At 35.7% G+C, this 23128-nt stretch overlaps 1 protein-coding gene across 1 annotated transcript; it reads left to right on the forward strand.

The window, feature by feature from the left end:
* The first annotated feature begins 23 nt into the window (after window positions 1-23).
* On the forward strand, window positions 24-21546 carry RPF1 (ribosome production factor 1 homolog). The gene is made up of 9 exons (XM_046645270.1): window positions 24-288; window positions 1766-1822; window positions 7093-7173; window positions 13911-14006; window positions 14586-14739; window positions 19689-19771; window positions 20192-20373; window positions 20583-20709; window positions 21315-21546. The coding sequence occupies exons 1-9, from the start codon at window positions 61-63 to the stop codon at window positions 21354-21356; spliced, it is 1050 nt and encodes a 349-aa protein (XP_046501226.1). The 5' UTR covers window positions 24-60; the 3' UTR covers window positions 21357-21546.
* The last annotated feature ends 1582 nt before the right edge of the window (window positions 21547-23128 follow it).

Below are 23128 nucleotides of genomic sequence, written 5' to 3' on the forward strand. Positions count from 1 at the left end.
GGAGGAGGTCAAAGGACAAAGCTATTTCCGTTTCCGTACAGACACCAAAGAGGAAACACCATGGCGAAGGCCGGGGATAAGAGCGGCGGCAGCGGAAAGAAAGCCTTAAAACGAAAAGCCGCTACCGAAGAACCTCAAGAGGCTGCAGTCGCTGAAGATGGGGCAACGGAAAGCGGGGCCCAACCCCCGAAAGCGGCTGCCTTTCCCCCAGGCTTCAGCATCTCGGAGATTAAGAACAAACAGCGGCGACACTTGATGTTCACGCGGTGGAAACAGCAGCAGCGGAAGGTACGAGGCGGGGGCGGAAGCGGCAGAACGCATGCGCGGTTTTCCTTCCGCGCGGGAGTGGGTGGGTGGTGGTGTTGCGTGGTGGTGTTGCACATGCGCGGTCACCCCTACCTAGGGTCCCGGGCAGCGGTGAATAATCCGGTAGGGTAAGAGAGTAAGGCTGTTGTGTCTTGCGTCCTTGCCCTGCTTTGGGGACTTTCTCTAGGTTCAGCTTTTTGCCTAAGCGTCAAGGGTTCCCTTCCTTATGGCTCATTCCGAGAGTCCTGGGCTGAGAATGAAAGCGAGAGGTGCTGCTCTCTTAGTGGAAATTAGCCGCTCCTGACCAGGAGGCAGAAGTCTCCGTGTCCCCGCTCATCGCGGCCGCCTACCGTTGGTTAATTGCAGGAATCCGTAATACAGGCAGTACAGAAATCCAAAATGATGTTTCTCTGATTCCTGCAGCAGCTCTTAGCCGAAATTAGTCCTATAAAGTTTCTAGTAATTGTACTTACTCTTCACAGTGTTATCCTCATATTGTTCTAGGAGGTAAACAGATAGGAAGAGAGAAAAACAAAGCCCAAGGTCACAGTGCTCATTTTTGGTTAAACTGCGATTAGAAGCAAGCATTTGCTTATTCTTGGCACATCATACAAGTTCACACACACGATGTTCTTTTTATTTGCCTACCTCCTCTTAGATTTTTTGAGGCCCTGAACTAAGTGTTAATCATCATAAGTGCCAAAGTGCTATTGGAGTATATAGAAGGAGCATCTAACCCATTCTGGTGTGCGAGTTGGGGAAAGAGTGTCTTAGAAGACTTCTGGGGAGTGTAATTTCCAATCTGAGACCTGATGGATTGAAAGTAAACAGACACTAGGAAAAAAAAGTATTCTCTGTTGTGTGTCAAGCATTCTGTTCAGAAATCTGCAGAAGATACAGATTTACAGTACAAACAATCCTAACTCACCTTGCAAGTTCTTAATAATTTTAAAAGCATGCTTTGGTTATACAGTATGTCAGTAACCAGTAATGGTTTTATTGTAAACAACTTGAAAACTCATCTCCCATTCGCATTTGTTTCTAGTGCTTTTCAAGAGAAGCAACCAGCATAGCCGGGTGTTTCTTTAGGATGCAACTTGTTAGGAATGCAAAACAAAACAACAAAAACTTAACTTGTTTGGATATATATTTTGCACTTTCACTTAATTTGAGGTTTCACAGTAAAAGATAAAACTAGTGAAATTTTAAATATTCAGACTCGCCAATTTAGATTTTTTTCGAAGAAGCAAGATCTTTGTTAAAGAAATCATATTATTGGCCAGCTTATTTAGTTTATAATAATTTAGGTATGAAAATCTGGGTCAGGATTTTTTTTTGCTACATTACAAAGATTGCTCAGGTTAAGTATTCATAGCATTTGTAATTTGTAGCTTCAGTATGTGTTTGTGATGTGACTGGTGGTTTCTCAAATTGTTCTTTTTTTTTTTTAACCCTTTAGGAAAAGTTGGCAGCTAAGAAAAAACTTAAGAAAGAGAGAGAGGCTCTTGGTGATAAGGTAAATTAAAAAAGCGCCATCTGCTTTCTGTCTTATATTAAGGAATGCTCCCTGATATTTATGTTAAATCACTCATTTAAAATTTATTATGAAATATTTCATTTGTATAAAAATAATAAACCCTTTTCTTTCCTTTACTCAGCTTAAGAAATAACGCATTAGCAAATAATATTCAAAGCCCGTTGTGTGCTTCTTCCTGATTGCTTTCCCCTCCAAAGATAACCACTCATGAAATTGCTGTTTATTGTTCCCATGCACTTCTTTATTACCTTTACTTTGTGTGTTTGGGTCCCTAAACAATAAACACAATGGTGATGTTTTGCATGTTTTCAACATTTCACATAAATGGTATGTATACTTCAACTTCCTTATTTTACTTAACTTTATGTGTTTGAGAGGAAAGACACATCTCCCTGACTTTGGGAATGAAGAAACTCCCCAATTTAGGTCGTTAGCTGGAGTTCTTGTGACTTGAAGCAAGGGCTCTTTGTCAGGCAGGGCTGGGGAAAGGCAGGACAGAGCCCCTTCTGTTATAGGGTTGGGGTGTGTGAGAATGAGAGCTGACACACAGGATATGAGTCTGAAGAGCGAGACTGGGAAGTGGGAGGAAGGTGAGATACCTGGATAGATTATGGCAAAGAAGAGAGCAGAGAGAATGCATCAAGAAAGGATTTGGCTATTTTTGTTGTATTGATAAGAAGTGAAACCTTTCTATTGAAAATTTTTAAAAGAACTGCTAAATGTTTCTACATTATTGCACAGCTAAGTTATTTTCATTTTATTTATAATTAGTTCTAGGTTATGATTTACACTTGCAAAATTTTAAAAACGTACAATTCTTCCACTCTCATCTCTTAAGATGAGGTACCAAGTAAGGATAAGGGAAGGGAAAAATATAAAGACTGTATCCAAATGGAAAAACTCTGCTTTTCCATGTATTCTCTTAATAGTATTAGGTTAAATGACATGAAATTGCCAATATTAGACTGTTTTGACCTGCAAAATCCTGTAAAGCAATATTAGTCTCTTTTTAACTCTCAATAATCAGTCAATTATGGCAAACTAATATGCTGATTACCATTTGAAAATATCGCCATTCTTTTTTTTATTATTAATTTTTTTATTGCAGTAACATTGGATTATAACATTATATAATTTTCAGGTGTACATTGTAATGTATTTCTAATTCTGTGTAGATTACATCATGTTCACCACCCAAAGACTAATTATAATCCATCACCACACACGTGTGCCTGATCACCCTTTTCTCCCTCCTCCCTCCCCCTTCCCCTATGGTAATCTCTGTTGCTGTGTATTTGTTTGTTGTTGTTTTTGTCTTCTACTTATGAGTGAGATCATCTGGTATTTGACTTTCTCCTCCTGACTTATTTCACTCAGCATAATACCCTCAAGGACCATCCATGTTGTCACAAATGGCCAGATTTCATCATTTCTTATGGCTGAGTAGTATTCCATTATGTATATATACCACATCTTCTTTATCCATTCGTCCCTTAATGGGCACCTAGGTTGGTTCCAAGTCTTGGCTATTGTGAATAAGGCTGTGATGAACATAAGGGTGCATGTATCTTTATGAATTTGTGTTTTCAAGTTCTTTGGATAAATACCCAGCACTGGAATAGCTGGATCATATGGTAGATCTATTCTTAATTTTCTGAGGATACTCCATACTGTTTTCCATAGTGGCTGCACCAGTTTGCACTCCCACCAGCAGTGTACAAGGGTTCCATTCTCTCTACATCCTTTCCAATGCTTATTGTTTCCTGTCTTGTTAATTACAGCCATTCTGATGGGATTGAGGTGATATCTCCTTGTGGTTTTGATTTGCATTTCTCTGATAGTTTTTTTTTTTTTTTTGAGGAAGATTAGCCCTGAGCTAATTACTGCCAGTCTCCTCTATTTTTGCTGAGGAGGACTGGCCCTGAGCTAACATCCATGCCCATCTTCCTCTACTTTATATGTGGGACGCTTACCACAGCACGGCATCCCACGCGGTGCCATGTCCACAGCTGGGATCCGAACCGGCGAACCCCAGGTTGCCAAGAAGCGGAATGTGCGTGCTTAACCACTGTGCCACTGGCCCGGCCCCGCTTCTCCTAATTTTTAGGTTGTTTTTTCATTTTGTCGATGGTTTCCTCTGCTGTGCAAAAGCTTTTTAGTTTGACGTAGTCCCATTTGTTTATTTTTTTCTACTGTTTCCCTTGCCCAGTCAGACATGGTATTTGAAAAAATGCTGCTAAGACCGATGTCAAAGATCATACTGCTTATGTTTTCTTCTAGAAGTTTCATGGTTTCAGATCTTACATTCAAGTCTTTAATCCATTTTGAGTTGACTTTTGGGCATGGTGTAAGATAATGGTCTACTTTCATTCTTTTTTTTTTTTCCCCTAGATTGGCACCTGAGCTGACAACTGTTGCCAATCTTTTTTTTTTTTTTTCGCTTTATCTCCCCAAATCCCCCCCGTACATAGTTGTATATCCAGTTGCAGGTCCCTCTAGTTGTGACATGTGGGATGCCGCCTCAACGTGGCCTGACAAGTGGTGCCATGTCGGCGCCCAGAATCTGAACCCGTGAAACCCTGGGCCGCCACAGCGGAGCCTGCTAACTTAACCACTTGGCCATGGGACTGGCCCCTACTTTAATCCTTTTGCTTGTAGCTCTCCAGTTTTCCCAACAACATTTATTGAAGAGACTCTCCTTTCTCCATGGTATCTTCTTGGCTCCCTTATCGAAAATTAGCTGTCCACAGATGTATAGGTTTATTTCTGGGCCCTCAATTCTGTTCCATTGATCTGTGTGTCTCTTTTTGTGCCAGTACCATGCTATTTTGGTTACTATAACTTTGTAGTATAGTTTGAAAGCAGGGAGTGTGATACCTCCAGCTTTGTTCTTTTTTCTCAGGAATCCTTTGGCTATTCGGGGTCTTTTGTTGTTCCGTATAAATTTTAGGATTCCTTGTTCTATTTCTCTGAAAAATCTTGTTAGAACTTTGATAGGGATTGTGTTGAATCTAGATTGCTTTAGGAACTATGGACATCTTAACTATGTTAATTCTTCCAGTCCAAGAGCACGGAATATCTTTCCATTTCTTTCTGTCTTCTTCAGTTTCTTTCAACTATGTTTTATAGTTTTCTGTATACAGATTTTTCACTTCTTTGGTTAAGTTTATTCCTAGGTATTTATTCTTATTGTTGCGATGTAATGGAAGTGTATTCTTAATTTCTCTTTCTGCTACTTTGCTTTTAGTATATAGAAACACAACTGATTTATGTATGTTGATTTGGTACCATGCAACTTGACTGTATTCATTTATTATTTCTAAAATTGTTTTAGTGGATTCTTTAGGGTTTTCTATATATAAAATCATGTCATCTGCAAATAGTGACAGTTTCACTTCTTTTCCAATTTGGATCCCTTTTATTTCTTTTTCTTGCATGATTGCTCCAGCTAGGACTTCCAATACTGTGTTAAATAAGAGTGGTGAAAGCGAGCATCCTTGTCTTGTTCCTGTTCTCAGAAAGATGGCTTTCAGTTTTTCCCATTGAGAATGATATTAGCTGTGGGTTTGTCACATATGCCCTTGATTATGTTGAGGTATTTTCCTTCTATGTCCATTTTATTTAGAGTTTTTATCATAAATGGATGCTGTATCTTGTCAAATGCTTTCTCTGCATCTGTTGAGATGATCATGTGATTTTTATTCTCCATTTTGTTAATGTAGTATATCATGTTGATTGATTTGTGGATGTTGAACCATCCCTCCATCCCTGGAATAAATCCCACTTGATCATGGTGTATGATCTTTTTAGTGTAATGTTGTGTACGATTTGCTAGTATTTTGTTGAGGATTTTTGCATCGATGTTCATCAGTGATATTGGCCTGTAATTTTCTTCTTTTGTGTTGTCCTTGTCTGGTTTTGGTATCAGGATAATGTTGGCTTTGTAAAATGAGTTAGGAAGCTTCCCCTTCTCTTCAATTTTTTGGAAAAGTTTGAGAAGGATAGCTATTAAGTCTTTGAATGTTTGGTAGAATTCACCAGGGAAGCCATCTGGTCCTGGACTTTTATTTTGGGAGAGGTTTTTGATTACTGTTTCAATCTCCTTACTGGTGATTGGTCTACTCAAATTCTCTGCTTCTTCTTGATTCAGTTTTGGATGGCTGTATGATTCTAAGAATTTATCTGTTTCTTCTACATTATCCAATTTGTTGGCATACAGCTTTTCATAGTTTTCTCTTATAATCTTTTGTATTTCTGAGGTGTCTGTTGTAATTTCTCCTCTTTCATTTCTGAACTTATTCATTTGAGCCTTCTCTCTTTTTTTCTTAGTGAGTCTAGCTAAAGCTTTGTCAATTTTGTTTATCTTTTCGAAGAACCAGCTCTTGGTTTCATTGATTTCGAAAATATCACCCTTCTTGTTTTTTGGACTGAAAGATGACTTCCTAGAACTGCCTCCTTTAAAAACTTACTTAAAACTTAATATTTGTTTCATAGAGTAGTAAGAAATAAAATCCCAAATAGTTCAGCAGTTCAGATTTCTTCATACCACTGTTAGTGTACATATATTTTGAATTAGTTTTAGTTAACATATGCTTACAATTCTGTATTCCTGCTCCTTAACAGCTCATTTGCACAATTTTCTGGTCTAAGCTGAGTGTGTGTGATTGCTGATTCTAACCGTATTCTGTAGTGTTGAAGTGCCACAGTCATGACCCTGTGATTGGACATTTGCCCTATTTGCTTCACTTCCATTAACTACAGTGATATTACATATTTCTTTGGATAAATTGCTCTCCTCTTTTATTCCTTACCATAAATCCCCCAAACTGGAATTACTAGTTCAGCAGATAGAAATAGATTTGTAGCTTTTGTTATATATTTCTGAATAGCTTTCCGGAAGTATTGGAACAAAGCTACATATATGTGTACTTTTGTAATTTTTTCCATTCTGTTTGATATTTTTCTTCTTAGTGGATGATTATTTTGATCCCAGTTTCTTCTCTTTGCTGCCTCTGCCTGGTTTTAAGCCATTTCATTTGGTGTTAGCAGTTCTTCCAGTATGCATGTATCTCTGCTCAGAGAGTTAAAAACCCTCTTGATATCATTAGGATTGATGTAGCAGTGGGTTGAAATGAGCAACAGATTGAGTTTTAGATTTGTTTGCAGATTTCTGTTATTCTTTCCCAACCGTAATGAAAAATTATTAATGTAAAATGCTTCTAAAACCTACTCTTTTTTCTTTTATTTAGGCTCCACCAAAGCCTGTACCCAAGACCATTGACAACCAGCGAGTGTATGATGAAACCATAGTAGACCCTAATGATGAAGAGGTAATGTTAGACATCTTAAATAAATTTGGATGACCCCACTTGATAAATTACCTATTCATATGTTGACATTTAATTTAAAGTACTGGCTGGTCAAGTTGTATAATGGAGCGATTCAGCTGTATTGTTGGCATATTATCTTATTATTTGCTGTAGATTATTTTATAATTGAATTTCCCAGTAATTGTATAGAAAAAGGCAGTAATTGTATATATTCTAGAAATGTATTATATTTTATGCCTAGGTAAAGTTTTTGTCATTTAATCTCTGTATAGTACTTCAAGTGTTTCTTTTAGTACTTTTTGTTTTTGAGGAAGATTAGCCCTAAGCTAACTGCTGCCAATCCTCTTCTTTTTGCTGAGGAAGACTGGCCCTGAGCTAACATCCGTGCCCATCTTTCTCTACTTTATATGTGGGATGCCTACCACACCATGGCATGCCAAGTGGTGCCATGTCGGCACCTGGGATCCGAACTGGCGAACCCCAGGCCACCAAAGAGAAGATAACCTTTTAACAAAGACTTGAAGGATGTGAAGAAATTAGCCGTCTTTGAATGAAAAGTACTCCAGGATCAGGGAGCAGCCAGTGCAAAAGCTCTAAGGCAGGGGTATGCTTAGTATGTTTTTGAGGCACAGCAAGGAGGCCAGCAGGCTAAAATTAAGTGAGCAAGGGGGAGGGTTGTAGAAGAGGTGCCAGAAAAGTATGGGAAAAGGAAGAGGCTGGATCAGTGACTTCATTGGCCATCATGAGGACTTTGGCTTTTACACTTAGGGAAATGAGGAGCCATTAGATGGTTTGTTTTTGTTTTGTTTTTGGGGTTCCTTTTGTGAAGAAAATTGGGCCTGAATTTAACCTCTTTTTGCCTGAGGAAGATTGTCACTGAGCTAATAGCTGTACCAACCTTCCTCTGTTTTGTGTGTTGGATGCTGCCACAGCATGGCTTGATGAGCAGTGTGTAGGTCTGCGCCCAGGATTCAAACCAGCAAACCCTGGGCTGCCAAAGTGGAGCACGCGAACTTAACCACTACACCACCGGGTGGCCCCCATTGTATGGTTTTGAACAGAGGAGTGATATGGTCGGACTTAATTTTTAAAAGTAGTCGATTGCCATACTGAGAATATAATTAGAGAGGTAAACAGACTAGTTAGGAAGCTACTGAAGTAATCCAGGAAAGAGATAATGATGATGATGACTTGGACCAGGGTGGTTACAGTGAGTGTTAAGAATTAATCTGATTCTGAGGTTTTGAGGGGTTTTATAGGTGTGTTTTGAAATTAGAGTCACTAGAATTTTTTGATAGATTGGATAAGGGGCGTGAGTGAAAAAGGAATCAAAGATGGTATTCAGGTTTTTCCCCAAGCAGTTAGAAGCATGGAATTGTCATTGATGAGATATGGAAGAGGTCTTGGCTGGAGATAAATTGGGAATCGTAGGCATAAATGTAAAAGTTTCTCTAAATATTTGCTTAGTGGAGAATTTGTTGGGTCATGGGGTGTGTAAATGTTCAACTTTACAAGATAGTGCCAAAATGTTTTCCAAAGTAGTGGTTGTATCATTTCTGTACTCCCGTGGTATAAGAGTAGTTCCTGGTCATCCACATTCAGACTTGTGATAAAGAGCTAACTCACTGTGGTTTGAGTTTGCATTTCCCTGATTCCTAGTGTGATTGAGCATCTTTTCATGCATTTGCTGTTTTCAGTAGAGATATGTCCAGCTTATGTCTTTTGCCCAATTTTCCATACGATAGTATATTTTACTGATTTGTAGAACTTTATAAACTAAACTTTCATAATTGTTACAAGTATCTTCCAATTTATAGATTCTCTTTTTTACTTTCTCTATGATGTCTTTTGATGAACAAAAGTCGTTAATATAGTTAGGTTTTAAACTTTTAAAATATTTAGTGCTTTTTGCCATATTTAAAAAATCTTTCTCTATCCTGTGATCATATGTTCTCATATTTTTTTCTAAAAGAATTGAAGAGTTGCCTATCACATTTATGTACTTAAGCCTCAAGAATTGATTTCTCTGTTTGGTGTGAGAAAGGAAACCAATTTCTTTCTTTTTTCCCCTGCCCTCCCTCTCCTCTCCCCATATATCACCAGTTTCTCCAGCACCGTTTTTGGAGTAGTGCAACCTTTCCCCACAGTGAATTGTAATGCTTTGTCATATATCAGGTGTCTGTATCTGCTTGGCCTTTTTCCGGGCTTTCTGTTTGCTTAAGTCAATTTGTCACTGTATCAGTTTTTCACTTTCTTAATTATTTAGCTTCATGGTAAGTTTTGATATCTTTTAGGGCAAGAAGCCTCTCCCCACCCCCATCCTCAGATCCCTCTCTTCAGGAGTGTTCTCTTCCTGCACTTTTGTCCTTCACATAAAATTGTAAATTACTCTATATCAGGTCAGTTTGAGGATCCCTCTATGTATTGCTTCATTTAGGTCTTCTTTAAATACTGAAAATATTTCAATGAATTTCATAATTTTCTTCATACGGGTTTTACACATAAATCTCGTGAGAGCTATTCCTGATTATTTTATTTTTTATTAGTGTAAATTGCATCTCTTTGAAAATTGTTCTATTTGCTGGTTTATAAAAATAGAGTTGATTTTTGGATGCTGATCTTCCAACCAGTAGTTTACCAAATTCATTTCTAATAATTTGTCTGAATATTGTTTTCATTTCATGTTTAGATAATCATTTCTGCAAATAAGTTTTGTTTCTTACTTTCAACCCATTAGCAGTTTTTATTTCTCCCCCTGCCCCACTTTTGTGCTGTCTAGAACCTCCAGCATAATGTCAAATAAATAGATAAAGCAATAGTGGCATCTGCACCATGTTCCTGATTTTAAAGAGAATACTTCTAATGTGTCATTATTAATATTTGTGCCATTAATGGTAGATTATTCTTATGAATTAAGGAAATTACATTTATTCTCTTTTTGCTGGATTTTTTTGTTTTATCATGAATGGATATAGATTGTTATCAGATGCTTTTTTGCAAATATTGAGATAATTATGCACTTTTTCTGCAAATATTGAGAAGAGTGTGTAGTTTTTCTCCTTTATTGCACTATGAAGTAAATGAAATAGATTCTCTAATGTTAAACCTCTTTTACATTTTTGGGGTAAATCCAGTTTACCTATAATGTTTTATCTTTTTTAATGCATTGTTTTGGTTTGTAAATACTTTGCTTAGAATATGTACATCTGTTCATGAGTGAGACTGCAGTAATGTCCCCTTTTCATTCCTAATATTATTCACTTGGGCTTTTCACCAGAGATGTATCCATTTTGTTATTCTTTTCAAACTAGTTTTTTCTTTGATCCTCCTTGTTGAATCTTTGTTTTCTAATTCGTTTATATCTCCCCTTATCTTTATTGTTTATTTTCTTCCACGCTATGAGTTTATTCTGTCTTTATGTATTTGATTAATTAGCTCATTTTTCATCTTCTTTTCTAAGTAAGGCCACAAAATTCCCTGTAAGAACCACTTTTGGTATATCCTACAAGTTTTAAGATGTGTTACTTTCATTATTGTTCACATCTTCAGTATCTCTTTTAATGGAAGATGTGTTGATTTCTTGTAATTTCATTAGTTTTTTGCTTGATGTATTTTTTTATTTCATTAGTTTTCTCCTGATCCTTATTATTTCTTTTCTTCAGGGTTTCATTTGCTCTTCTTTTTCTAGCTTCTAAGGATAAAAACTTAGATTATACTTTTCTTTCTTTCTAATATAATCAAAGAAACCTCTGGTTTTCCCTGTGAGCACTACTTCAGCTACATCCCATAAATTTTGATGTGTTTGTTGTGTTTTCATTCTGTTCAAGATACTTTGTGATTTCTTCTTTGGCTCATCAATTTTTAAGAAGTGTGTTGTTTAATTTCCAAATATTTGAGGATTTCCCAGATTTCTTTCTGCTGTTGATTTCTGATTTAATTTTATTGTGGTTGTGGAACATACTTTGTTTGATTTTAGTCCTCTTCAATTAAAGAAACTGTTTCATGTCCTAGAATATGATCAATTCTGGAGAATGTTCTGTGTGTACTGGAAAAATGTGTATTCTCCTGTTTTGAAGTAGATTGCTGTAAGAGTTGTTTCAAGTTGATTAATTGTGTCTTATATGTTCTTGCTGAATTTCTGCCTAGTTTTATCAGTTACTGAGAGAGGAGTATTGACATTTACAACTGTAATTGTTTAATTATTAATTTCTTCCATTCCTTTCTGTTTTGTTTCATGTCTTTTGGGGGCTTCTTTTATTAGGTGCGTATATATTTATAATTCTTATATCTTCCTGATGTGTAGACCCATAATCCAATATAAAATGCCCCTTATTGTCCCTAGCAATATTTCTTTTCTTAATGTCCATTTGTCTGATGTATATATAGCTACTTAAACTGTCTTATAGTTACTGTTTGCATAATATATCTTTTTTTTCTGTGCTTTTACTTTCAGTCAATTTGTCTTTGAATTTGAAGTGTCACTTACCGATACCAGGTGGTTCGATATTTTTTTATTCAGTCTGACAATTAATATTTAATGTTGATTATTGATGTAGATTTCCATCTGCCGTTTTGCTGTTTTTTAACATATCTTATGTCTTTACTTTTCTCCTGTTCCTCCTTGACTGCTTCCCTTTTTTCTTAATTCCTCTTGATCATTTAAGCTATATTGAGTTTTTTTAGTGGTTGCTCTAGGAATTACAACATGCATCTTTAATTTATCACAATCCATCTAGGTAAATATATTGACATAATTCTGCTAAAATATAGCAAGTTTGCATCCGTATAGCTTCATTTCTTCTGCTATTGTGCTGTTATTGTCATTTGTACATAAATCTGTGTTGTAAACCTGGTGTTGTAATTACTGCTTTAAACAATCTCATGTTTTTTAAAAGAAATTAAGAGTGTACAGACACACACACAGTCTTACATGTTTACTTTCGTATTTACCATTTACAGTGCTCTTCTTTTCTTCCTCTGGATCTGAGTGGTACCTGGTGTCATTTTCTTTCAGCTTGAAGGATTTCTTTAAGTCTTTGTTTATGTTGCAGATCTAATAGCTAATTATTTCAGTTTTTGTTTAACTGAAAATGTGCTTATTTTGCCTTTATTTTTGAAAGATAATTTTGCAGGATGTAGAATTCTTGGTTGGCTTTTTTCTTTTAGTACTTTGAAAATATTCCATTGTATTTTGATCTTCATTATTTCTGATGAGAAATCAGCCATTAATCATCATTTCCCTCTATATGATTTATGTTTCTCTTATTTCTTTCAAAATTTTCTCTGATTTTGGGTTTTAGCAGTTTGATTCTGATGTGTTGAGGTATTTTTCTTTCTTTTCATCCTATGTGAGGTTTGTTGAGCTTGGATCTGTAAGTTATAGAATTTTTCATCAAATTTGGGGAGTGTTCAGCCATTATTTCTTCAAAATATTTTTTTCTGCCCCTTTCACTCCTCTCTTTCTGGGAATCCCTTTTCACACACTGTTGAAATGGTTAACGTTGTCCTACAAGTTTCTCCAGCTTTACCCCTTTTTCTATGATTGTTTTCTCTGTTGTTCAGATTGGGTAATATTTATTAATCTTTTTTCTAGTTCGTTGATCTTTCTGCTTTCTCGGATATGCTATTAAGTCCATATTCTCCTTTAATTCCTTGAATATATTTATTATAGCTGCTTTGAAATTTTTACTAAATTCAACATCTGCACCCACTCAGAATCAGTTTTTATTGACTGCTTTTTTCCTGATTATAGATCATACTTTCCTGTTTCTTTGCATATCTGATGTTTGGCTGAAAACTGGACATTTTAGATAGCATATTTCAGTATCTTTGGATTGTTTTATTTTTAAAGCATTATTAGGCTGTTCTGTTTTACTAGTTTGCCTAGACTTAAACTGTGGAATCTGTTTCCCTGACAGTGGCACTGTCTCCACTTATTTTTTTTTATTGTTATTTTTAACCTGACTCTATACAGGATTATCCCTGTGTGTAGGTGGCTTAATGGTGATCCAGTGATTTGGACAGAGGTTGTGTTGACACACCTTGAGCCACTAAGACATACATACCTTCTGCCAACTGAGCTGTGTGTATTGAGGAATTCATTCAAAACTGGAGCCAGTTCCCACATTTCCCTTGCTTTTCGTGTGTGCTGGATTCTCAGGTCTCTCCCATTTGGAGTTTAACTGTCAACTAGACATTTGTGGAGAGATTATCTCAGCCCCTCTATGGCTGTTTCACTTCCAGAGCTTTCCTTTAAATATCTCACTGGTCCACACCTACCCTGAATTGGGCCTTTGACCTTAGACTGGCAAAGCTAGGGTTTTCATACCCACACCTCCTCCCACCCTGAATTGAGTCCACCACCTCTGGATTTAAGATTGCTGGTTCTTGTCTACCATCAGACCTGAAGTTACTGTTTTCACCAAGTTGGTGTGGGAAATGGAATAGCTCTTGGCAAGATTCCTGATATTCTCATCTACAGCTATAGCCATTTTTCAGGAATAAATGGATCTCAGTTTGTGTCCTGAAATTGTTTTTGACATTTTTTTCCAGTTTTATACTGTATTCTACAGAGAGGAAATCACCCAACCTCTTCATATTGCCATTAACATTAAGTCCCACCCAGGCTTTACTTAAATCCACTATCAGCTAGGTAGTTATTGTCATAGAATCCGTACTTTTAAAATTCTGACCCAGTATAGAGTATTTGATGTAAAATTATCTCTTTCTGTTCTCAGGTTGCTTATGATGAAGCTACAGATGAATTTGCTTCTTACTTCAACAGACAAACTTCTCCCAAGATTCTCATCACAACATCAGATAGACCTCATGGGGTAATAAATATATCAATTAGTACAGTTCTTGAATCCCTAATTTCCTTTTATTACTTAGACTATTTAAAAGAACTTGTTTAGAAGAGTTAATTATTAGATTAACTCTTCAGATAAGCTAAATAAAATGTAGTACTGGTGATGTGTGGTTCACTAAGCATGATTCTTCAGGATAGGGTTTCTCAGCCTCAGCAATGTTAACATTTTGGGCTGTATAATTTTTGTTATGGGGGTTGTCCTGTTCATTATAGGATGTTTAGCAGCATCCCTGGCCTCTATCAGCTAGATACCAGTAGCAGCCATCGCCCCCACCACCACTAGTCGTAACCACCGAAAATGTTTTCAGACATTGCCAAATGTCCCCTGGTGGGGCAGAATCACCCCAAGTTGAGAATCACTGCTTTAGGATGATCAGCCTTTGATAAAGCATGAAACACTGTTCAGATTTCATTCTTTCCCTAGCCTTGCTCTCTATTAATAATACTACCTAACAGTAATCGTTACTCCTTTCCTTACAAATGTATACCATATAAGATTTTTTTCTTTTTCACTTTTGAGCATTTTTGCTATTTTGTTTTACAGAGAACTGTACGACTCTGTGAACAGCTGTCCACAGTTATACCAAACTCACATGTTTATTATAGAAGAGGACTGGCTCTGAAAAAGATTATTCCACAGTGCATATCAAGAGATTTCACAGATCTGATCGTTATTAATGAAGATCGTAAAACACCAAGTATCCTTTGTTTTTTAAAGAAGTTTTCCTGTCTTCACCTTCATTTAAAATATGTTTAAAAGAATAAAGAAATGTCCCCTGTAACTTTCAAAACATAGTTTTAAAGTAGAAAATTATGTATCTCTATCCAAGATTCTGTGAACTAGTTTTTCCTCTCCTTTCAGCAGACATTCATCAAGCACAGGCTACAGGGAAGACATTATTTTAATCCTTAGTAAAAGATGGCGGAGATAAGAGACAGCTTCTGGGAATTCGTAATCTAATAGGATAAAATAGACATGTAAACTAAGAAAACTAAAATATGAGTAGTACAATTAAAGAGAGAAATATAGGAGACAGTGCAAACTCTGACTGTAAAATCTGCCCTGAGGATATCAGAGAGGAAGGACTTGACAGAGAAAGATGCTTAAGCTCAGCTACGTGGATAAGGGTGAATGAGGTGGATAAGACAGAGAAAGAGTGTCCAGTGCAGAGAGAAGACCATAATTGAAAGATAGAGGTGTGAAATAGCTCACTCAGTTGGGGATCTGCAAATAATTTGATATGGCTAGATTTTATGTTGCAAGAGACGGTATCACAGGATTACGTTTTGAGCCCTTATTGTATATTTGCCAGTGTTTCAGATACCAAGAGTAATCTCTCCTTTTTCTATGAGTCTCAGATTCAAGGTGAATGTGTCACCTAAACCCACTATATGACTTGTTTTGAGATAAGAGATCACATAAAGGATGCCTAGATTTGTTCTTGTGATTGCTGTTGTTTTACTTATTTATCGAATGGTGGCTGTGAATTAAGTGACTTTAAACATGATCAGTTAAATGGGTCAACATTATTAAAATTAAGAATTTGCAAAAAACATAGATAGGACTTTCCTACTGTCAGGATAATGTATATATTTTCTAAGTAAGTAAATATATATATATATATATAATGGTTTAAAAGCTACTTTTTAAAAATCTAAGTAACTTTTATGGCTTTTCTTGTTTTTACTGGAAGTTAGTGACATTATCCACTTGTACTAGTTGCTTTCCAGAAACTAAAATAGACTTAAACTAGCTTTGAAATGTGGTGTTTTCTTGGCCATATTTTAATTTGGCTTGGATTGTGGGTTAATATACCAAAGTAACTAAATTTCTTAAATACTTAACTATTCCAGAAAAGATCTATTTTTAAGGTAGTTGCTGCCCTTTTTAAAGCTACCCCTCAAAGTAAAGTGGCAGGGTCAGTTTTCCTCTCTTTATTTTTGGCAGTTAAAAAATCATCATCATTTCAAGGCTACTAGTAACTTTTTGCTAAGAAGCAGATATTCATCAATTCAGTAAACATTCTATCCTTGTTTTATCTGAGGCATTTTATTATAGGTACATAAGTTTCACTTACACCATCTATTGCCTTTAGAAAACTTAACATTCTCTTTTCTTTGTAAAATGGTATTGTCTTTTTACCTAAAATTTATTAATAGTTTTCTATTGGACACCTGGTAGGGTAAGTTAAGCATCAGATAATTAAGGTACCATCAGTATGCAGATCTGATTTTTATTAATGAAATAACTAAGTTAAATAATTTAATCTGAATATGAAACTGTCTACTCCCGTGCACATAAACATATATAAATATACACACACACGCATACGTATGTATCCTAAGATTTTTGCATACAGAATTATACAGCAGTTTCTAAAAGTCCTAATGAATGGAATTTTTTAAAGTATAATGCTGCTTGGATGTGTTGGTTTTTATAATTTCAAAGATATTTCACTTTTCTGATATCCAGTAATGCAGCTGATGGCAAAGTATTGGTGAAAGACAGTAGGAAATCAGACCTCTTAATTTGCTTTTGTCTTCTCTGTTAACAGAGAATGATCTTCAGACTAATAAGGACATTGGTAAGAGGGGATTGGAAGTCCATCTTGGATAAAGAGATTGTAAGATGAGGCCTAGAAACTCTGAATGAGGTCAGTTATCCTGGCTTCAAAGAACCTGTGTGCAGACTTGTCAATGAAGACTGCGCTACTCTTTGAGGAAGATATGAGACAGGCAAATGGAGTTAGGATTTTTAAAGGACAGAGGGGGAAAGTGGACTACTGGTTAATCTTTGCTGTGATCCAGAAAAAAAATGTAGAATAATTAAAGAAAGAATAATTTGTAAGCACCTCATAGGAATAGTGGTGATTCTTAGAGACTCAACATGGGCTCAAAATAACAAATCATGACTGCTAATGATGACACTTGGAGAAAAGTTGAAAGAATTGAGAATATTCAGCCTGTGGGTGATTAGAATTTGGGAACATGACAACTGTCTAAAGATATGGGAAATATTGAAGGGTAGAAATTTAGAGGAATGTAAATTTTTGACTTATTCTGGAAAAGAATTTTGTCAACTATCTAAACTGTAGCCTAGTGGCTTTGGGTCAGGCAGATGTGATGCCAAATACAGACTTTGTTACTTGCTACTCTTGTGACTTGATACTCACTTTCTTGGCCACTAAGTTTTCTTATATTTTAAATGTAGGAAATAATACCTATCTTTAGGATTCCTACAGGATCCCATTAAATGTATTGTTTCTAAGGCATAGTGCCTTACCTATAGTAGGCATTTCAGTAAATGTTGTGGTGTAGTGGGAAGCATGGAGGCTTTTCCTGGACAGACCTACATCTTATATTCATAATTTGTAAATGGAAATTTGAGATAGGATAATTCATTGTGCTATACTCTTGGCAGCTTTGAATGTTTTGCATTTCTGGCCTTTGGGTACTAAAAAGCCAATTTCACTTCAAGTCATCATGACAAACAAAATGCCTCTATACATTTCCAAATGTGGGCAGCTGCCAGTCAAGGGCCTGGGCACTGGTGTAATCCCACCCGAGTTGAGATCTACTGCCACCTACCTCTGAAACTTGAGCTAACTTACCTGACCCTTCTCTGCCTCTTTTCCTCATTATTGAAATAGGGATGACAACTCCTATTTTGCATGGTTTGTGTTGGAGACTAGAAGTAATATAAACAGACCTTTTTGTACAGTGCAGGTACTTAGGAATTCATAAGTTTGAATTTTGTAGTTTGCTTTTGACAGAAACCACAATTTAGTGGGAATGTTCTAGAAAGGATTCAAGCATTGATTTAGGTTGCAAGAAATGACCTTTACCTCTCTTAACCCCCTTAGATTTTATGATTTTTTTTCAATTTGCAAATGATGAAATTGAACCCGTGGTGAATCTTTGAAAAGGAGGAAAGAATTCAAACAATTACTGATAATCTGCTATATGGTAGGCACTAGTATCTGTCAAAAACAGATCTGTCTTCCAAGAGCTAATGGATTAGTTGGGAAGAAAGGCATTTACATGACTATAACTCAAGTGACAAGTGCTATAGTTAGTAACAGTGAGAGCTGAGAAGATACAGAGCTTAATTTTGACTGTGTGAAAAGAGGTGGCATTTGAAGTGGGCCTTGATGAGTAAAATATTACAGGAATTTGAAATAGTACGAGCAAAAAATACATGATAGGATTAATGTGTATGGTTGTGTAAGAGATTGTGTCAGTGCCTACCACTTAGGAAATAGCATGGGGAGACATAAGGGGAAACAAGTTAGGAACGTAGTTTGGAGCCACATTGAGTGTCATACTGATGTCTTTATTCTGTAGATGAGTCTGGTGAGAGTAGCTTGAAATTAGCTGCAGCTGTCAAAACTTGAGGTATCTAGTTTGTTTTTCACGTAGTACATGAGAAACTATGATCCAGATCCAATGACACAGCAAAGTCCCATAGCTTACTTATAGAATGAAGGCCTAAATCCATACTTGATTTACAATCTGTTAGAAGATGTACTTGAAATGGTAAGAGAGAGGGAAGACCATCCAGGATACTGTTTAATAATCTAGATGGAAAATCTCAAGGACCTTAACTAAGACAATTAACAGTAAGGGGTAGAGGAGATGTACAAGTGAGGAACTTAGGAAGGTAAAAAGCAATAAATAGGATTTGGTAGGAGAGGAGGAAATTGAAGATAACCAATTTCATCATTGGATGAATGGGAGAGTGTAATGCCACTATAAAAAGATGGCAGTGTGTTTTGTAAAACTCATATTGTGTGGACATGATCTCCTTTTAAGGAGATGTGCAAAACAATCTCCTTTTAAGTTTCAGTATTTGAAAGAATCAAATTGTGCTACAAAGATTTGAGGAATGTTTTAAATAGGTAGTAATCTTAGTTTGCTGCATCTAGGATTTTTAAAACCCTTGGGCTGCTAACCCTGCTGAGTAAATAGGTGTCTTATATTTAATTTGTAGTTTAAAACTGAGTGTCTAGCACAATTCTCTGTTCATGGTAGACAATCAATAGATGCTTATTAGTTGGTTGATTTTAATTTGTGGTACAGTAATCTCAAGACTAAAAGCTTGTCTCTTGAGAAACACTAATAACCTTAATTTCAAGAAGAGACTTTAGGAGTATCTGGTCTTTTGGGATGATATTCAAAGCTGACAGTATATCCTGATCTTACAAATGTATATATAAACTTATACAAGTGTGCATTTTTAGGGTTATAAGGCCTCTGAACATTCTATTTACAACACTAAACTTATTCTAGAATCCCATCCTCTTATCATTCCTGTTAAGAGTAGTGGACCTTAAGTAGTTCTTTTTGTCTACTTTAGTTGAATGCTCGACATAACCCTATTGAGGGTGATGACCAGCTGTTTATCATATTTTGAAAAGAGAAAAAGTAAGACAACTATAGGTTAATGTTTTTCTGAGAGATTTAGGTTGACTTATGTGTCTCGAGTTTGGGGTATGGTAAGAAAATTTCCATTAACCCAGAGGAATACATGCACCCACCTATTCCTAGCTACAGATTTTAGGAGCCTTTGGGCATACAGAAGACCAGTGATTTAAACAATTTAAGATTTCGATTACAGAGTTCAGTGTGTTCTTAGCTTTATGAACAGATGGATTAATTTTGAGTCACTTGCCAAATGGCCCAACGGCTCATTTTAAAATGAGCAGCGTTCGTCTGCGTAAAGAAATTAAGGTAAGTTTTATGCATTCGATTGGCATTGGTCTCCTCATAGTATTTGACTGGCAGATACTTTTTTAGATCTGATTGATTTTAATAAGGGCATTTGCTCTCCTGATTAAACCAGTAGTTTTATCTACTGACAGTTTTCTTGTGAGATTGGAATTGAGTTATGGCAGACAGGCACATAGCTTCATTGCTAGAAATATGTTACTTTGCTAATAGGACTTTCTTTTTGGTGCATTCACAGCATATAAAATAATTTTAGATACATCTTATTTCATGGGTTTGATAAGCCATCTGTGGTTGTCTGTCATTAAGCAGAATAACTTTAAAATTTTTGAAATATTTTATCTAAATTCTAAAACTTGAAATTACAATGAGATAGTTTTGCCAATTAACTTAGTTATTATGATTTTTTCATTATTTTTCTAGAGAAGAGGCAAGGACCCCACAGAACACATACCCGAAATAATTCTGAATAATTTTACAACACGGCTGGGTCATTCTATTGGACGTATGTTTGCATCTCTCTTTCCCCATAATCCTCAATTTATTGGAAGGCAGGTTGCCACGTTCCACAATCAACGAGATTATATCTTCTTCAGATTTCACAGGTGAGAAAGATACTTTAACTCCTTGGACTTTGGCTTCACTCATGAAATAGATTAGAAAACAGGATTATGTTGAAAATGTATTGTGATAAGTATTGAAAATGAGAAATAATTTAAAGTATCTTTTGAGCCCTGTCATAATATTAAAGAAATAACACTTGGGTTAATTCAGACTAATTTCCTTAACTCTTTTATTTTCTTTACCTTTGAAGATACATATTCAAGAGTGAAAAGAAAGTGGGAATTCAGGAACTTGGACCACGTTTTACCTTAAAATTACGATCTCTTCAGAAAGGGACCTTTGATTCTAAATATGGAGAATATGAATGGGTCCATAAGGTATGTGCTTACTCTTTGAAAAGCCATTTAGATGATTTTAAAAGTATGGAATGAGAAGGAAACCATGTATTTTAAGCTTTAGGCATTTATACCTTAAGTTACACTTTAGTTAGCTAGAAAGAACTAATCTCTGATATGGTGTTTGAGTCTGGTGATTAGTCCTGATTCATCTGAAGTATCCTAAAGATCAGTAGTTCTCAAAGTGGGACCAGCAACAGCACCTAGAACCTGTTAAGAAGGCAAATTTTGGGGCCACAGACCTACTGAATCAGCAGCTTGAGGAGTGGGGACTCAGCAATCTGTTTATAAGCCTGTGTTACAACATGATTCTGCTGCATTCTTGAGAACTATTTCTATAGAGGTTTTGTAGAAGTTTGGAGATCATCATTTTAAATCATCAATGAAAACTTCAATATTTTAAAACATGTTTTGTCTAGTAAGCAATATTTCACTTAAGTATGATAAAATTTTACATACACATATATTTGAACAGTAATTTCCAATACCTTTATTTAGACCTAAAGACTCTTCAGTCTGAGACAAACCCATAGTTTTTTAGCACTGTTAACTATGTATTGTTTGTACTTTTTTCCCCTAACTTTCAGCCCCGGGAAATGGATACAAGTAGAAGAAAATTCCATTTGTAAAGTACTGAGGGAATAGTATTGGATTTTGCTGAAGAGGCGTATTTTCATTTTGTGACAGAAGACCTTTTTCAAAATGGCATTTACTGATTTCATAAACCTTCTTTCAAGCTGGACAAATTACCAGGTGCCATGAATTGCTACTCACGTTTATGTATCAGATACAAATAAAAGTCATTTTGGTGAGAGTTTATAAGTTGTAATTTAGGTTTCCTAAAACTTAAGTCTCTTATTTTTGGGTCATTGTGAGTAATTTCACTTGGAATCAAGATTCAAACTAACTTTCCCATTTGCTCTTTCACGGAACATGTAGGCTAGAGAGAAATACAGTGCTTGATAAATACCTTGCAACCCACTGGTTTTCTACCAGACTAATCTTGGATCAGGTACATAGTTTTAACTGTTTCCTGAATGAATATATTGGAAGCCAGATTTTTTAACATTCCCTTAAGCCTTTCAGAAGGGTAAAAATTTTAAAGCAAAATGGTTTACCAAAGACTTAAAGCAAAGCTGCAAATTATTAAAGCTAATCTTTGGTTCCTTTCTTCTTTCCACTTTGTACCTCATTACATTGTAGTTTAATACTCCAATCAGGAATTGTCTCAAGCTCTAGTTTTTCTTACATCCTTTAATGGAATTCTTAGGTCCAGTGTTTGCTCTACTATTCTTATTAGGAGAGCCGTCTGTTCTGAAGTAACTAACTTTTAGGTCTAATGGTAATATCCCTACAAAGGAGTTTATTAAAAATATTTGTTATTAAAACCAAACCCTGTAAATAACTCATGGATAGAAACTGTAGTATTATTATCAGCCTCTTCCTGACCCTTCAAAGAATAAAAGTTTGCCATTTACCTTTAATTCCCTAGCAGTCTTGCATATATAAGACATAAAGTTATGTGAGAAGATTTGGTGGAACAAACACTAAAAACTTAACCCCTTCTTAAGGACAATGGAAAATTGCCATTTATCTTAGGTATTCAAAACAAATAAATACATAGTGTACTTAATACCAATAATTAAGCAAAAAAAACTTTTTATACTAAGTATTTTATTGTATGCTGCTGCCAGTGTATATAAAATAATTACCCTTGTGAAACAGAAATTCATGAAAATTCAGAGAGGTAGATGTTAAGGACTGACAAAAGCAGAAGTTTGTATAGTATGGCACGTGTTACAGGGATAAGCTTTTATACAGGCTTCAAATTCAGCTCTCCTTTGAATTCACTGGTTCATGAACAGTGGTTTAGAAAACCTGAAATGGAAAAAAAAGTGAATTAGGGCAAAAGTCTCAAAGAACAATAGTCTTTTCTGAATAGCAGTACATCTTGTATTACTTTTAGGGCATTCATATTAATGTCAGTTTATACAAGTGCTTTCAGTTAAACTAAGTCTTTTAAAAAGAGACATAGAGTTTGTAGGAAGAAATGAGAATGCCTATAGTGTAAAATGTAATTTAATTTTCACAACCACACGGAACTATGTATCATTTATGGTTCATAAATAAAAAGATTTAAAGAGTAACTTGCCAAGATCATTTCCAAAATATACTCTGTATCCCAATAAAAAAGGTTGATATAAAAGTCTCAAAGTTGAGAAAAATCTGAACATCCCTAGGAAATGAGCAATAGTAGTGAGGAGAGCAGTTTGGCAATATCTACTAGGTAGAAGATGCAATCACACTCTATTTACCTAGATAAACCTACACACAAAGAGAAATATGTACGTGGACATTAACTACAGCAGTGTTTCATTAGTAAAGAACTGGAAATAGCCTA

This window comes from Equus quagga, chromosome 18 (assembly GCF_021613505.1).
Source record: "Equus quagga isolate Etosha38 chromosome 18, UCLA_HA_Equagga_1.0, whole genome shotgun sequence".
In the NCBI taxonomy this organism is placed as follows: domain Eukaryota; kingdom Metazoa; phylum Chordata; class Mammalia; order Perissodactyla; family Equidae; genus Equus; species Equus quagga.